At 43.1% G+C, this 18335-nt stretch overlaps 1 protein-coding gene across 1 annotated transcript in view; it reads right to left on the reverse strand.

Moving 5' to 3' along the window:
* VIT (vitrin) overlaps positions 1-5223 on the reverse strand; it is a gene marked incomplete at both ends in the record, with an annotated part of 35416 nt that extends 30193 nt beyond the window's left edge. The window contains 4 exons of the mRNA XM_084202739.1: positions 316-449; positions 2286-2442; positions 3411-3476; positions 5193-5223. Coding sequence (XP_084058865.1) covers positions 316-449; positions 2286-2442; positions 3411-3476; positions 5193-5223 — 388 coding nt within the window. The remainder of the gene's footprint in view (positions 1-315; positions 450-2285; positions 2443-3410; positions 3477-5192) is intronic.
* Positions 5224-18335: the final 13112 nt, after the last annotated feature.

Below are 18335 nucleotides of genomic sequence, written 5' to 3' on the forward strand. Positions count from 1 at the left end.
AAGGCCTTTCAGTGCCCTCAGCAGCACTGCTTACCAGGTGAAGAGCAGGAGATTTTATGCATCAATAGCTGGAGTTAAGGTGCCTTCCAAGGCTCAGTCCAGAGCAGCCACCACCTCCTGCCCTGGGCTCAGACCTGCCCTGGGCTGAGCACGCCCCTGGCAGGGCTCAGGTCTCTTTGCAGGGGAAGCCCAGAAGGAGAAGTGTCCCAAAAGCGCTATTCCTGCCAAAGCTGGGGGGTGGGCCCGTGGGGATTGCCCAGGTGTGTAAAACGAGAGGCTGCCCAGCAGTCAGTGGTGGGGAGCAGGTGGATGTACCTGACACCAGGAAGGATTCCCTCCAGCGTGGCAGCGACAGGGACCGGACACCGTTGGAGAAGCTCCCGCGGTAACCGGAGTGCCCGGCGACTTTCTGGACAAGAACCTTCCCACCTGTGTTGTCAATTACACCGCTGCAAGGAGGAAACAAAGTGTCTGAGCGGAGAAACGCCACAAAAGCCTTCAAACCCCTTCCACGGTGCAAGAGGTAGGAAGTGATTCCTTCTACCTTTGGACCAGGGGTGGTGGTGGGGCTGGGATGTCACTGCTAAGCCTGCTGCTAAGAAATATTTGTGCTCCTTCCACACAGAGAAGAGCAGTTTGTTGCAAAGTGCTGTCAGGTTCTGTTTGCTCTTCCCACTGATCTGCTGGTCCTCTGTTTAAGCTTGACCTAGTTGCACTCAAGGAAAAGCTCCTGCCTTCTTTACAATTCCTGCAAGCTTGACTGAATGACTCAAGATACAGGCAGAGGTTCTCAGAGGAATTTTCAGGCCAAACACGTGACAAAATGTGTTTTCTTTGACTCTCAGTATGTGTTTTCTGCAAAAATCCAAGCACGTTTCTGACCTCAGCCTGGAGTAAACTGGACACAATATTGCTGGAAACTGCAGAAAACCTGGCAGACTCCAGGTGTGGCGCACATCAAATGGAGTTTAGCACACACTGTAACATGCACCTCCAGACAAACAGAAATCCTTCAGTGTGTGCAGCCTGCTCTGGCATCGCTAGGACAGCAGGTCAACCGGGAAGCAGCTGCAACTGCAGGGGAGTTGTAGGGCTGGCAGTAATGAGCAGGCAGGAAAATAAGCAGTGAGGATTGAAGAGTAGGTTAAAAGTGTATTTTGCTGTGGTAATTGTGAGAAGCTGCTGTTAAAATAAATGTATGGAGAAGAAATTCACTGTCTGTGGAATTGCAAGCTAACAAAGCCGAAAAAAGCTGTCAAATAAGAAAAACTGAAGTCCTCACTGTAACAATCTAGCCAGCCAGGCTGCAGGGAGATTGCAGTTGCTGCCAGTAGTTTTTAACTTCCCTTTGGGACTAATTCTGCATGCCGAGACAATTCCCACTGCGCACTAGTATCTGGGGAGGAATTTGCGGCTGGAAAGCTGTCACCTGGCAGTCATCTCGGCAGAGCCGCAGCCGGGAGGTGGCAGCGCTGTGCGCACACAGCACCTGAGCGCTGAGCGGGGCAGAGCCCGGGGGAGCCCCAAAGCCTCAACTATCCCACTCTGCCCGAATTCCCGGGTACTTCACAGAACCGGAGCAGAGCTCACATAACCCCCAACTAAGTCACGTTGTCAATCAGGCTTTAGAAATTCTTGCTGCGTTTTTAGCTGGATACATCCTGCCTGTGCATCCCAGCTCCAGCGGCAGTGTGTTTTGGTCGTGCGGTTATTCTCCATTAGAATTTTATGCACATTTTTGCGTGGCTAATAAAACTCTGAAAAACTTTTGCTACAAAATTTATGTTACTCATTTCCTTGTGCAGTGTCCTTTTACGTAGCAGGAAAGCACATTACTCAGCCTTTGAAGTCAAGGACAATTAAATTCAAACCCAGAGAACCAAAGCAATCCCAGAAGTATGTGAGTTATATGTATTCATCACTGGTGATATGCCGATTTTTTCTGAAGATTTATTAGTAGTAGCAGCTCCATCTCTATCTTCCACTTGAATAATAATAGTACAATAGTAATTTGTTATGCATGAATGAGAGATCTGGAAATCTCAAGACACTTCTCCAAAGTTTGAGAAACTTCTTCAAACACAATTAATTTCTATAGGAATACAGGATTGACAGCACTTTGTCAGAATGGATCCATTCCATCACACATGGACTTTCTCTCAGGTTTTCTACAGCAGCCTGTAATCAAACCTACAAGTGGGAACTGTAAAGAATTTGAAAAGTCAGAATCTCCCTGCACTGAAATGACAGTTTCGTCTGAGTGCCTCGCTCATTTTAACACTCACCTGTGAATTGCAGCGTTGCAGACACTGGAGAAAGAAGCATAAATGTCTGTGCCATAAACACGGTGTTTCACATCTTGGCATCCAGGAGGGCATTTGGCAATGAATTCTGGATTGATTATCTTCCCCGCCTTGACATCACAATCAATCTGGGGTACATCTGTGAGTACAAAATCGTGGTAAAGTCAGACTGAATGCTTTCATGGCTGAGAGATCTTGCCATGAACAGTGAGTAACTGAGTGACAGGGATGCCCTCCTCCCAATCCTTCATAGCAATGGTTTTGGGACACAAGACATCTGTGTCTTCTCCATCTACAACATAACACATAATGACCCCCATACCAAGGGACGTGGCAGTAACTGAGGACAGAATAAGGAAGCCTGTGGGTATTTCTGACCTCCCGCGTTTGCTTCTCTGAAGGAAATATCTGTTATGACACTTTGCTGGAGAGAGAAGGAAGTGTAGTCACCCAGCCTGTGGTTAACACGTGGGAAGGAGGGGGTGGGGATGCTTCCCAAGCCTCCCACTGAGCTCATGTAGCTCCATTCCATCTTTGTGTCAGGCTGAAGTCACAGCCCATTATCTTGCCCTGAATTTTTAAAACTTTCTGCTGGGTACAATTTACTCTGAACAAGGGATTTAAGTGTGTGTTTACAACCTCACAGCAGGCTTGTTTGTCAGCTACATGAGCAAAATAATCTGTGGACAGAAATGCTCCTGCAGCAGGATAGCTGAAAGTTAAACATCCTAGTGCGCAGAGACGCACCAGGTGTCTCACACCAATCAGCTAGGTGTGCTTTGTGTTACAACTGGAACATTTCATGTATTTATTTCTCTCTCTCTCTACAAAAACCTTAGTGCTTGCTTTGATCCTTGTGTGGTACCTAATCACCTACGAGGACACATTTTAGCAGTGAATGACAAAATTTTCCCTTTATAAGTGTTAAGTGGCACGCACTTTACTCAGCAATTTGTTTTCAATAAAAGAATCTTTTAGCTAATATATAATGCCATTGACTCTAGACAATTGTGAAGAGTTACCAGAATATAATCTCACTTTGCACCTTTCTTATGCACTGGACATGTCTGCTGTAAAATAGCCAAAAATTCTACCAAGACCACTTACATAGCTTAGCCTTTTTGGTCTTCTTTGTGGCTTCCTTGGCTGTGTATGTACATGTAAGAAACGCACCTAGAACAAATAAACACAGTATCAGGAAAAAGGTGGGCTATCAACATCAGTCACCACGAGCTCCTCTGCATGAGATTTCTCAAATTTGAATCAACAGGGTGAAAACCTAAAATAGGAATATTCTCAGCCACGTTTAGGTTTCTACTTGGTGGTTAACTTTGCAGTCAAGATGGCATCTGCTGTGGGGAAGTTCTATGAAGGGGATTAAAGATCAGTTCACTTCACACATTCATCTATGCAACTCACTATCTAAAGATGCCATGGAGTCCATGTGCTCCAGAAAACCACAAAAATATTTCCACAAGCAGTGGGAACTCTTTGTAATTGGTGCAATATGGATGCTAACGAAACAATGTGCTCTGTGCATAGAGCAAGTGGGAATTTTGGGAGCCAAAAATTCTTCTTAATAACCATTTGGGAAAGTCATTCTCTAATTTTGTGTAGTGACATTTCACTCACTGCTGGCAGCAGGTCTGGGATACCGGGCAGCATTACAAACTGCATGAGGTTCTAGGATGGCATGTCCCAGCAAGGGCACCCATTTTCTTCAGTAAGCAGGTTTATGATTTGAAAAGTGTAAAATATGCTGTTACATTAAAAGACACATCCCAATATATGCATGTACCTTACCATGTTATGTTTACTTGCTAAGTGATGACATATAAAATCTCTTTATTCTCTGTGCTTATCTTATAAGCATTGTATTATGGGTAATTGATAACTTCATTAAAAATATCTTGACTTTCCTATTCACCTTTCCCTTCTCTGAGCTTTCAAAGGGAATTGAAACTCTCTATGATGTGCCAGCTGATCCTTTTATCCTTTGTTAAACTAATCTTACTAGAATATGCAACAGAAGTAATTTCCTTCTTTTATGCTCTTTTCCCCCTAGACCGATTGCAGAGTTTGTAGGCTTAATCACACCTAGAACTTGCTCAAAAGTTACAGCAGTCTCACACTGTCTGAAGTGGCAGTGCATAGGTGCAGGACTTGGGCCTTTTGTCACCAGTGCAGTTGTGTAGCCATGGCAAAACTGTAGTTAGTTAAAAAAAAAAGGAATGCATGAGTGGAAAATAAAGTGCAATATCTCAACTACTTGGAATGTTGCAGCACAATCTAATGTGGGGAAAGTAATCTGGTAATTTTTGTAGAAGAGCTACACAGACTGCTGTAATGTGAACTAAGAACAACTGTCCTGACAGACTTGAGGATAACAGCTAGAGGGAATATTGCCTGGGAATGTCACAACCAGAGTGTTCATGTAAGATGAATTGCAAGTTCTGGAGTTTCTACATGTTCCCAAAAAGTGAGATCCTGTCTGACTGCCAGGGGAAAGAAAATAGGACACATTTATAAGCTTTTGGTACCATCTTGTTTATGGAAAGAACAAGAAGAAAGACTATTGAAACAGCTGATTTTTCTTTAGAGGGAATCTTTACATTACAGACACTTTTCAGACCCACCTGATATGCACTGCACTTAACCAGTCATATACTGGGAGATCTCTGCAGGTCATTAATATTTTTTTCTATGCCAAAGGCAAGAAGTTTGTGTAGCCCGCTTCTGAAAAGCTGTGCCAAGGCTTCCCCCTGCCACTGAGAGCTTCATCAGCCGTGGAGCCCAAAGGGAAGAGAATCAGGCAGTAGCCACAGGGCATCCAGGGTGGGAGACTACAAAGCCATAAACCACAAATTGCAGCACATCACCTGTACTTACCCAAGAAGGTTGCAATGACTGTGGCCTTCATGGTGAGTAAAGCAAAATCTGGATGTGTCGCTAGGGAGCACTGAAAAGGAAAAGAGGAGTACATCAGGCTGCATTTGGAGGTGTTGCAGATGACACTGGAATGGTGGGGGCAGAGGGACTGTGTGCTCTTTTTAGCCTTTCACAGTTCTCACATGGTGCATCCTCTTGTGACACTGTTTAGAACAACTGATATCCCCAGAGGAGGTGGTGTTTGGGCTATCACACTCCCATGGACTAATTTTTACTTCTCTCCAAAATTTGTCTTTTGCTCCAGAAACCAAGATTTCACATACTTATTTCAGAAGCCAGTGTCAGAAGAGGGCATGATGGGCACAGACATGTTCTGACATCTATTCAAATCTGTTCACTGCTCTTCTAAGAAATAATCGCAGAATCCTCCTTTCTGCACATCAAAGCACGCCAGGTAATCTCACATAGATATGGGGAACATAAATCCATTTTCTCCTGAAAGATGTTGTGTGAAGTATTTTGCAATTGTTCCATCATTTGTGAGCCAAACTACTGGTTTCTTTCATTTTCTGAGGATGTGTATGTGTGTACTTGTATGTGAGCACCTGAGATTAAGAGGATTCTGTCAGAACATCTGGAAAACATTTTTTCTGGGTCTGCATACATGGTTCATGACCCCTGCCATCCCTGAAGCTCTTGGCCAGGTTACAAGAATTCAAACTTATCAGAGATAGCCCCTCTCAGCCCCTCCTGAGCATCACCTGCTGCTTTTGCTATTATTTCATGATTGTTGAGGGAATCCTGTGTTGGGCACTCATAGTTAATCACAGTCATTAAAGTACTGCATAATGTTTGACAAATAGAGTAAAAAGTCTGAAAGGGAGAATATATTTGCCTGTTGTACAGGGAGAATATCAAGGATCAAAATAAACTTGATCTTCAGAGAAACTTATTACATGCTTACAAGTGGAAATATTTGTTTTTTAAAAAAAAGAGCTAGCTATCCAGAAAGAAAATAGGATTGTTAAATAAGAATGCTAAAGCTGGTTATGACCAGGGAAGCAAGATATCTGCTTCCTGGAAAAATGGCAGATTTCATCTGATTTCACATAGCAATTCATATACTCAGAAGCAGGGCTTTGGTAACCCTAGAAAGAAATTTAGAGAACCAGGCAGATACAGGAGTGTACGAGAAAAAAAAAATCTGCATTCTGTCTTCATATAAAATGTTTCCATATTTTTACTTTAATTGCTCTTCTTTTTCAAGCAAGCCACATGCTATGAATGAGGAGGACTGAAATAGTATGCTAATCTAAACTGAGTTCAGCCAGTTCTGAGTCTATATAATTTATAACTCTTTTTACATAGAGCAGATCCACCTTTTATTTTTGCTCCTGTGCTCCAGTTGGAGAGCTTCAAGTGCCAGGACATACTAACAGTGTCACTTCCCAACAGCACAGTGTCTTTCCTTGGTGATCTCCCTGAAAGAGTTTCCTGCTGGAGCTGAAAGTGGCAGAGGTTTCTCAGAAGCCACTGAATTGAACCTGGGGGATATGGATATGGAAAGTGGCTCCCCACAGTCACTGTGTCTGTCTGAAGGACGATGGGCAGTGCAGGGGGATGACCCCAGGCTGTAAAAGCCATGTCAGCAAGAGCAGTTCAGTGGTGATATTCTCCTCTCATGGTTAGTTTCTATTAAAAAGAGTTGCCCATCTTTTGGAACAAAAATCCATTTTAAGCATTTACTGAAGTTTATTTCTACTGTGAAGCTGTTAAAAGAAATAACACCAAGATGTAGAAGGGTGCTCAGAGAAACTTAGCTCAGATGTTTTTCTTCTCCCTTTTATGTTTCAACCCACTAACACATCAGAGGTACCAAACAATTGCTCCCCTTCAGTGAATTCTCACTTTAGGTCAATCACAGAAAAAGAAGAGGCAGAATAAGAGCTGCAATTCATTTGCAGAACTACCATGCACCTTTAAAGATTGTACCAACACTGGCTTAAACTTTGCAAAAAGGCATCTTAATGTGACCATTCCCAAAATTTGCAGTGAATAAATTCAGCATTGGCATTTTTATTTAAAGTCAAAGAGATCTGTGTGAATTTTTCCTCACGGTATTTGGCTTGGTGCTGAGATGCTTTTCATCACCAGTTTAATTACAGTAGAAGAGGTCTGAGATGGCAAAGCACCCATGTAAAATCTGGTTTCATGGGGGGGCTGCTGTGTGTTGTGTGGGGAGAGTCCATCCCAGGAGCCATCCCAGTCCTCTTGGGTGTCAGAACCCCAGGCTTGGCTGCAGTTGCATTCTCTGCCTAGTTGGCTGGTGGGCATTTCTCTTCAGGCAACAGCAAGTGGGCTTTTGTTCCTAAATTATTATGAATTCACTCTGGAAAGAAGCCAATAAATCTAAAAGGATTTAAGACTTAAAGCCTGTCAGGGGTTCAGCAGAGTTCAGCAGATCCCTCAGCCTGCAATAACAGATGTTTATCAATAAGAAAGATACTGGAAGCATTTAGACAAGGCTGTTAGATTTACTTAACAGCTTTGTTGTCACAGCTAAACAGAAAAACATCTTATTGTGGACTCTGTGTCTTTGGTGCTGCTAGTATCCTCATGGAAATAAATTGTAATAGTAAAGAAACTTGGTTTTGCCACTATAATTTCTGTGTTAGGCACTGGCATTTCAGGAGAAATGCACAGAGATCCTGTGACACAGCTCTGCTGGCAGAACTCCAGAGGGTGGTCCTGGCCTTCAGACCTTGGGCTGTCACATGGAAATGCACAGGAGGATTTACATTGCTGACTGTTAAGTATCAGGCATAGAAGCTCCAGGCTTTCTGTAGAGGGAAGTCTGTGTGCATCCATTGTGTTTGGGGCCGAGGGTGTCTCCTGATTTAAGCTGTGTGTGAGATCTCCTCTCCTGTGCACGAGCATGGCATCTGCTCCTTCACCCTGGTAAAGGGAGCAACGGCTTGGAAAAAAGCAGTGGGTCTTTTTGTTTCTCTGGGAAGGAAGGGGAAAGCAGGGCTCCAATCCATGCTTACAACAGACTGTTTGGTCTGTGTAGATCCACTGAGAGGTTTGGGGATATTTCATCTGTAGATCAAGAATGATACTTTGCTATTAAATACAAAGTTGTACTTCCTTTGTTCCTTTACAAAATGAAGAGATTCCATTAAAACAAACTGAAATGTTTCTACTTTGTATTATTCTGGAGCATGAGTTTTGCTGAGATTTCTCCTAATCAGATTTCTGTTAAGGCAGTATTTACAGAACTGGGGAGTAGTGACTACACACTATTAAATCTCCTAAACTGTATGCTGGATCTCTGTTTATCAGAGTACCTTTTCCCATCTGAATCTTTCAGACTGTCATAACAGGAGCTACCATTATGCCAGAGAAGCCCTTACATACACATTGCATTAACATGTGCTTCAATTCCTGCTGGGTACAATGTAAGGAGCATCTCCTTCAGTGTTTCCCAGTGCTGCTGATATTTTACCTCTTAAAGTCAGAGTCCTTTTTGAAAGCATGTTGATTACTTTTTCCTGACCACAAACACTTGAAAACTCCTGAATGTGAGCGAAGAGACAGAATTAGCAAGCTATTCTTTCTGGGTATGAAGTAAGATTTTTTTATACTGACCTTTTATTAGCAACTTGACTTTTACAAAGATCTGAGAGAGCTGCTACGTACCACAAACAAACAGATGGTTTAAATGCACACAACTGTCACTGGATGGCAAACTGCAACATTTTCTGGAGGAAGTGCAGATTATAAGTCCTTGATTTTTGGTGTCAGGCACTGCTGTCCGTTCCATGTGCAAGCTGAAATTCTTTGCTGGTGCCATGTGCTTTGCCTCTGCAGGAGTAAGCAGTTTATCTCCTGTAATCTCCTGTGCCACAGAAATTAATTTGTGTGCTCTCTTTGTACCACAATAGTGTGTGTCATTGTTTCCCTTTTCAAGAGGTTCTAATATCTCAGCAACACTGGCACCATAAAGAAAAACAAAAGGGGACTTTATCTGAAATCTATTTGAGCTGGTAGTGTGGAGTTAGCAGCAGGATCTCTAAGCACTGTGGGTTGAGTAAAATATGTGCCCTTTATGGGAAAATCAAGTGGGCTTGGTGTAGGTGTGAGTAAACTGGTTCGGATAAACAAGAGCTGAGCATCATCTTCTCGAGGAAAACATTTAGATTTCTTTTTTTTGATGTTGTTGTTGCTTTAAAACAAAAAACCATTTATTATTGTTTAACCCTTTTTGTTTCATGTTCATACTCTGTACCCATGGTATTGTACCTTGTTTGGCAGTGCAAGAGCTGTTTGTTTTGGAGCACACAGGGTGATATAACTAGCACTTGCCACATGTGATTTAGTTTCACCCCCTTTCTTGTCAGAGGGATGAAGTTATGCACCCTCAGTGCACTCCATTGCTCTGAAAGTCTGTACATAAAAAAAAGTATCTAAGTGGCTGTTTTTTTTGAAAAACTGGAGGAACTGAGTTTGGCTGGGACAGAAAGGTTGTACTGATATCTATAGTTCATTCTGGAGGCTTAGACTGACCTGTAGGTGTACCAGGCCAGGTGACAAAATGCAAGATCCAAGGTGCTATTTTGTGAGGTGAGCTTGTCTGCATGGGAGGATAGACTTTACTCTTTGTGTGGTCTGAAATAGAATATATGCATCCAGGAATTTAAAAATATCATAGACTTCATCACCTGCTGCTATAAGAAAAGGTGAGTGAACACTCACCTTTCATATTTCTTCTGTGATGAGCAAAACATGGGTCCAAATTCCCTTAGGCCATGGACAATTATCCCAGATTATCCCTCACCACTTGCTTCTTATGACAAGACTTTGATGGCTGCCACATAATGTTTTAAGAGGTGCCTGCTCTGCTTGGTGAGGATTCACTCACAAGAGGGCTGTGGGGACTGCTGGCCCCTCTTGTGGGGTTCCTGTCAAGTCACTCTCAAGTCATTGAAGTGAGGTATGGGTGGATTCAGAGGTCTGAATTCTACCTAAGTTGCACCTTGGGCACAGGAGTAATTTTTTTCTGAGGTGGTTGAACAAATGTTTATATGCAGGTTGGCAAGAGGAGTTTAGTTCAAAATAGCTCTCATTCAGGTAGGTATAATGAAGAGATGATATACATAAGAATTTAGAGACAAATAGAAACATGTAAGCAGCCCTGCAGTACTCATTTTATGTTCATGCAATGCCCTGAAATTAAAACATAAGTTTGAAGTAACAGTGATGATGACTTCTCTACTTTCCACCGAGCTCTTTCAGAAGAAGGTAATTTATTTATGACTAGAGTGTGATTTAACTTGCCAGACCTTTCTCAGAGCTTAAACAAAACTGCAATGATTATACATTTTCATCTGTCTCAGCAAGAAAACCATCAATTATGTTGGTCTGACCTGCCCCTTCCAGCAAAGGAAGAGATACATTTAGAATATGTCACCCACCCACAGAGAAAATATAATTTGGACTGTCTGGATTATGATTTCGTTGGGGGCCATTACACTGTACTCTCCTGCTTTCTGCTAATGTATTATGCATTAATTTTTCTTTTTGATGCACAGCTTTCATGCCTCATTGGGAATTGCTGTTAGCTTAAACCTGTGGATCCCTGTCCAGGAAACTTCCTCCCTCTGTTTTCCTCCCCACCATGGCTTTTGTCTGCTCATGTATCTGCCCCACTCACTCTCAGGCAAACTTTTTCTGCTTTTCTGTTTTGGCTACTACTCCTGCTTAACATCATTCAGACCCCAGCCCCAGCCAGGTGCCATCAATCTCTGGCACTGCCATTTTCCCAAGAAACAGAGGGCAGAGGAAAGTACTTGCAATTCAGCAGTGCCAGAGGGCTGTGCTAGCTTTGTAGCATGAGATTTCTATTTTATTTCTTTTTTATTTTTTAGAAAATGTGCCGTTTTCTATTTCCAAAAAATGGTTTAAACGAGTCAAAGTGACTTTTTAAAGTGCAATACATGGTTTCTCAGATTGGATGCACAATAAAGAGCACTGAGTAACCATGCTATTGTGCTGCCTGCAAACTAAGAATTAGTGTCGTGTGTCAGAATTCCCCTGAAGGTACATATTTAGTCTAAAAGCAAAGAATTTCTGTTAAAGGCACTGAAAAAACTGCACATAACCCTGGGGATGGTTTTGGAATTTCTGTAGCATGTTCAAACAAAACAACCTTTTTTTTTAGGTGGAAACTTAGAAGCAGAAATTTAGAGAAACTGTAGGATGTTTACTCTCTGCTTAAAGCTACACAAAACCCTTTACTACAAAAGTGGATTATATGTCTAGATCAAAAGCCAAACTCATCCTTAAGCATGCTATTAAATTTATGTAACAGCTCACAGAAAACTTTTATTGATCCAGTATCTCCTACAGTTTGTACTACTAGTGATGTCCCATGCCAAAGTCATGGACTGATTGGATAAGGATTCAGAAAATATTTGTAATTAAAAAAAACATAAATCTGGAAATACCCTGGCATTTAGAGCTTGTTTGAAGTAAGGCAGGAAGTGATGAAATTAATTTATATGTAGTAATGACAACTTCATCAAGGAAACATCTTTCACAAAAAGTCTTCAGCAAATCAGGAAGCATGGGAATGCTGTAGAAAGCATTTTGGAAAGCTAGGCTGAAATTCAGTTCTCTGGTGGAAACCAGTAAACTGAAGTTGAGAAATTAGTTTCAATTTTGCAGTCTTTTAAAAATTATAGTCTCATGCTCCTTGCACTGCATAACATTTTCCTTTATTTATTTTGTACTTTTCAAAAAACATTATTTCTTCCTAACTGCATTACTTCTGTTTGGAAATGTTTTCTCCAAGCCTTCTCAGTTACATATCTTTCTGATACCTTTACTTTAGAAAAAACTAACCTGTGCAACAAGGGAGGTTGCTACCAAAGGCAAATCAGAAAAAGACCCCAAACCACCTTCTGCCCCTCAGTCTGCTGCTCTGCTGGGACCTCCAGATTGCCTCCCTGCAGGGTCAGCTGCTGGGGCAGGGTGTCCAGCCCCACATCCCAGGATGTTCTGCATCCCCACGCTGCCCATGGCCCTCCCCAGGCAGCGGTCACTGCTGCTCTGGCTTTGCTGCAGGCTGCTCCAGCTGTTTCCCTCCCAGCTGATGCTCTGCAGCCCAGCAGGGCACTCAGGCTGGTGTCCCTCACCTGATGGGGCTGTTCTGGGAGCAGTTTGGAAACCGTGGCCCTGTGAGTAGCGTTTCCATTTTTTGATGACGGAAGGAGACATCTCAGGGCTCCAAAAGCTGCTTTTGGGAGGAAAGTGAGCTATGGATTTGAATGAGTGACAGCATTACAAATGAGGCTGTTAGGGGCTGTGCTGGTTTCCTGAAGACACGCTGTCGGTGGAGGTGCTGGTGAGAGACAGGACACAGCCAGGGCCGAGCTGTGCAGCCTTATGGCAAATGTGCTGGCAGCTGGCAGCAGTGCTCTCTCTAACATATGGGTCATGTGGACAACATGAGGATATATAGCTAAGCTTCCAAAACTACATTCCTCCGTATCTGAGTGCCCTGGAGGGGAAATGAAAAGCTAGAAAACATGGTGGCAGAGAAAGTGGCCTTCAGAGCCCAGTCCTGGGTACTGTGACAGTGTAGGTACAGCCAGAAATTGCTGAGAAATGTGTCTCAGAACCAGGCCAACACTGTTTTACTAATTTTGCATATTAGAGTATTTTAAAACCTGCTGTTTTGCATAGAGGTGGATCACAGGATTCTGTTTCTGAGAGACCAAGATCAAAAAGGGAAACCACACGGACTGGGAGCAGGAACTTGTAATTTGTGGTCTTTTGTTTTGGAAACAAACTAGGCCTACAGTCCCCAGTATTGCATAATCTACTTCCATGCTCAGGAATTTCGAACTTTGGCTTTAGGAGATTACCATATGAGCTCCTACTTCAAATCTAATTATTGCCTAACCTACGTATTTCTTTCAACATACAGATTTCACCAACAAGAATAGAAGATGTAGACCACGGAATTCTGAGTTTCTGTCCCAAATTACCACCTATTTTGAGATGCAATTTGGTGGAAAGGCTTTCTCCAAAACAGGGTGCAAGCAGGCTTTTATGGCTTCTGCAGTGTCAGTATTTGCCCTTGCAAGCATTTGTATGAAGTTGCTCCGTTGGATCTACTCTAAACTTCTCTAACCTCTCACCCCTCTCATCTGGACACTCCTCTCCTTCCCATGCAGCCTCATTTCCAAACAGCCTCTTTATTCCTGTGCTTCTTCTCCTAAAACTTCTTCAACCCAGCCCAGGAGGACAACATTCTCAAGTGTCGAGGATGCATTGCAGAAGAGGTGAGAAGGATGGGCTCCCACCAAGGCAAGCAGGATGGGCTCCCATCGTCCTTGGCTGGCTGGCAGCTGTGAAAATATCCCTGGAGTCAGGGAGTCCTCACCCTTTTGTAGCTCTGACTCACTGACGTTGTCCACGGCCAGAATACACAGCCCTGCTGCCAGCTTTCCTCTATGTCTCACCCCTGTTCTTTGGGCTGAAGGGTAAATGATGTATTTGGGGGAAACAAGAAAGAATAGAGCCTTCTGAGTCCCTGAAGGAACCTGGCAGGGAGATCGAGAGGCACAGACATGGCCGTGTCCAAACTTCCCTGTAAATGAGGGATTTTTGAGAGGTAAAAATTTCCACTGTACAAGCCTGAAGGTGTTGGAAATGCCCAGATCATCCTGGTGGGGACATTCAAGGGCTGCATGAAACTACACAAGGACATTCAGAATCTTCCCGAAAACTCTGGCGCATGTGTACCTGCCACTTGGCAATTCTGGGCCTTTTTCATGTGAAACAAGCTGCCAGCTGAAGCCCTGCTGGCTGCTGAGTTACATGTGCTACATTTACCAAGATATTTTATAAGGTGATAGTCTGAGCAGCAGTTGGCAAATGCAAGCTGAATGTATTTTTTATGTCCGTGTCTGTGGGATGCTCTGCAGAATGAGGCACATTAAGGACAGCTGACACAGATTGTGTTCTCAGTGTGCCACTGACCTCTTAATGCACTCGGAAGTTCTGGAGATAAAGCAAAGATGGGCTGGACTTCTTGGGTCCACAGCAAGACTGATGGTAAGAACTGCTTAAACCAAGATAATTTGAGTGGAGCAGAGATGGTTACAAACACTCTTCTGAATGGGAATGTGTTTCCAGTTCGGGAAATGAGATATAGATTTGGGTGTTCTGCTTAAAAAGGGAAGGAAAAGGCTGCAGATAGTGGGGTTTTTTTCTTTTCTTTTTTTTTTTTTTGGTTGGTTGGTTTTGGTCTTTGTTTTGTTTTTGGGTTTTGGTTTTGGTTATTTTTTGTTTGGTTGTTTTTTTAAATTAAAATGAATTTTCATGAGAAATATTGATGCTTCCAAGCCATTAGGAAATTTTCTTTCTGATCAACACTTTCTGTTTGTTTCTTTTTTTTCCAGGCCCCAATCAGTGAAAAATGAGCCCAAAGAGGAAAGGCAGGCCAAGGCTACCCAGCTCAGTCCTGCTGGAGAGGAGAACAGAGAAGATGGCAAGAGAGATGAGGGTGCAGAAGGAGGGAATGGGCTCTGTTCTCTGCTGGCAGGGCACCTGCAGAGGATGTGGTAGCAGCCCTCAGACAGCACTAAATGTAGAGCTGCCCCAGAGCAGACTGAGGTGCAGAATGTTTGCAGAGCCCAGAGCAAATACTTGGGTAGCTAGCCCGTGAGTGCCATGCTGCCAGGACTGCCCAACCCCGGCAGCTCCCGGTGTGTGCAAGGGGCAGCTACACCCCCACCAGCTGCAATCCCAGCCGGCCAGTACAGCCACCCCACGGGCGCCTTTGGAGCCTCCAGAATTTCAGCAGAGCCTGACTGCTCTATGGGCCACAGTGCTGGAAGAAAAGTTCATCAGTTCACGCTCCCGTAGTGTCTGAGCAAGCCCCTTCACATCCCTCTTTTTGCATCAGCTTGCTTTCCACCGGGCATCCCACGAGTCAGCACAAAGCAGTTTTACTCCTGCCCTGCGCTCCCAGCGCTGCCTGCAGCCCCTTTGGGCTGGGGGCTTGGGAGCTCACAAGGGCGGTGCAGGCTCTGGCAAGACACAGGCGGAGTTTAATTTACTAACAGAGATGCAATCTAAACAGCCACAGACTTTCCGGGCATTTCTGCACCTTTCTGAGCCTCTTGTGTGGCAGCGGGAAGCTGTGCAGCATTTACCCAGGTTTTCCGAGAGGGAAATGCGCAGCAAATAAAGGAGCTGGGATGCAAAAGAGTGGCAGCTGCTTTAGGACTGTTAGAGAGGCTCTTTTACGGACGAATGAACCGTCAATTTGTAGTAAGACATTGTTTTCTAAACATAGCATGAAAACTGTTATCTTGCCTGGCTGGTCATTAGGAGAGAGATAATTACAGTCTCTGTGCGACAGCCGGGCCCGGAACAGGGGCTGCATTGTCCCCGCTCCCAGCTGAGCTCCAGCACGGGCTCCCCAGGCAGCGCTGGGACAAGGGGGCTCCTTGTGCCCCGGCAAGTTCAAAAGAGGAATTGAAGTGCTCTAAGTAGGTGTTAAGCACCTATTTCTCTCTCCGAGTCCGGACTTAAAAATCTACTCCACAAGAGAAAGATGTGGAGGGCAGATCTGCGACCACTGTAGTTGCATCCTCCCTGCTTTTTGTACAATACTTGCTATGATTATTATTTTTCTTTTATTAAAAGAAGAAATCAAACCCCAAACCATCAATTTTGTGATTCTGCGTTTCTGTTTTTCAACGCAGATAAATGGAATCTGTATGATGGACAGGTTTTTCAGAAGGAAGGACATATTATATGTTCAGTGTCCACTTCCTGAGCCCTGAATGAGAAACCTAAACTTCAGCCGATGCTGCAGCAGGCTGGAGGAGTCCTGGTGTGTACCCAGAGCTTCAGGGGGCAAGAACATCTCTCCACGACTGCCAGGAAATTCCAGACTTTTGTTTTTCACTCCCCACCCAGAAAAGACCCTGCCACCCCACCAGTTGCAGTGGGCCAGCACACACCTCGCTGCTCTGGCCCCTGCCCATGCCAGTCCCACTGCACAGGCAGTTCAAGCCTGCAAGTGCCACAGCACATTTGTTTTTTCAGGAATACAGGCAGAGCTGCAGGTAGTAAACTGAGCTATCACTTTTTCTTGCTCATTTCAACCAGGTGCCTTAAATGACTTACCTATCAACACTTAAACGGAAAGAGAATAGGTTTAGATTACATATTAGGAAGAAATTCTTCACTGTGAGGGTGCTGAGGCACTGCCACAGCTTGGCCAGAGAAGTTGTGGATGTCATGTGAAATGTTTTCTGACTAGAGCTTTATTTGTGGTTCAGAGGGGGAAAGGAAAAAGGTCCAAATTCTCCAGGCAGACCAGATGCAGTCAAGTTTTTGATGCCATTGTTACATAAACATCAGGTTTATTTTTAGCAATGTTTTCTAAGAAGCAATGGCCAGAAATAATAAATAATTCTAACATTTCACATGAAGTAATTGGTCTGTTTTTCAGCTTCTGTGTTCACACTGTGGTTCAGGTAGTGCCCTTTTAAAAATACTTCAATTAATTTTGACAAAAAGAGCGTAATAATTAATTTCCTACTACTTTTGTGTAGGTCAGTAACTAGGTGAAAAGGGAACACCTTGTTAATGCCTCCTCAAAAGGAAAGCCTTTTTTAGGATCTTATCCCTGTTAGACAAAAGAGAATCCAAGAGGAGTATCTTTCTTGCATTCCAAGTATGAGGAAACCTGGTGTAGCTGGTAAAACTGCTTGGTTCCACCAGCCAGTGGAAAGTGCTGCAATTATACCACTAGGGAAAGTAGTGTCTTACATTAAGTAAAGGTAGGAACAATTAAACACCAAGTTAAGAGCATAATATTACTACCACAGGTGGAAACAAAGTATTGGCTGTACATTCAAAATTTCTTCTTAAAAAAATACTTTTTATGTACTGAATAACTAAAAGACAGGGCGTCCTTTTTGTCATCCCAGTGAGAACAATCCCAGCAACTCGATTAAGTAAAACATGCAAGCAAAGTAAGTCTGTTTAATACAAGATTCTTAGTATTTGAAAATCAATGTGTTTGTAATGCAGTTATTTTTGCCTGAGTTCTCTTTGCATCTCTGAAGGAGATCAGTCTTACAGCCACTGTCATTTGAGTGATGAATTGAGTAAAGTCGGAAGAATATGGTAGCACAGAAAAACATAGATTTTCTTTGAGTGTAGACAAATGCAAATGTTTTTAACTTCAGGATGTACATAGGAAAACACAAGCTATAAACATATACAACTCCATGGCTTTTCTCAGAAAAATGTATTTTAAAAGACATCTAAACAAAATTTTCTCTGTGTGTGTTTTCTTGTTTTGATGTTTTGTTTAAATTTTGGAGAGGTCAGAGAAAAAGCAGTGTGCTCTAAGCAGGACTTGCCTCTGTGATGTGTAATTTTACTTTTTGCTCTGAATGTGGTGCAGTTCCCATAAACTCTAGAAACAGACTATTAACTAGGGTTGATATTTAGCTTGGGGCATTTGGTTCATGTTTGTACTGGTTGGAGAGAAATCACATTTTGAAGAGACTTATCAAGACTCTAATCTCTCAGCAGAGAGCTGAGTGGCTGTGGCAGGCTTGACAATGCTATTCATTTTTGGAGCCTCACCACCAAAACAAGCAGTCAGCACAAAAGGATGTATGGAGTCCAGGCTACTGTACTGTTCATACATCTGTATCTATCCATTACCAAGAGAGTTCACACCACAGAAACACACATCACTGGAATAATACCATTTTCCACTCCCTGCCTTGGAGATTGGTGTTCCCCAGTGTCAGGTAGTGTTTATTAATGATACAACACATACCTTCCTATGGATCAAAAAGAGTTTGTGAAAAGGTCTTGAAACCAAAACAGTTTTAAACTGAGGAACAAGTTGCATTGTCTATCACAAACTATTTGAACAGAAGGCTTGAATAAATGTCTCTTGGTGTGTGGCTTATATACATCATTCTTTATCACATAGTTAAGCCCTTGCTGTTCAGGCAGTCAGTATATGTGTCCACTTTAACAGTAGGGGCTTAATGCTCTCATAAATACTTTATGAAGTATATATGAGTAAAGTAC

Source organism: Fringilla coelebs (genome assembly GCF_963513975.1).
Source record: "Fringilla coelebs genome assembly, chromosome: 3".
In the NCBI taxonomy this organism is placed as follows: Eukaryota; Metazoa; Chordata; class Aves; order Passeriformes; family Fringillidae; genus Fringilla; species Fringilla coelebs.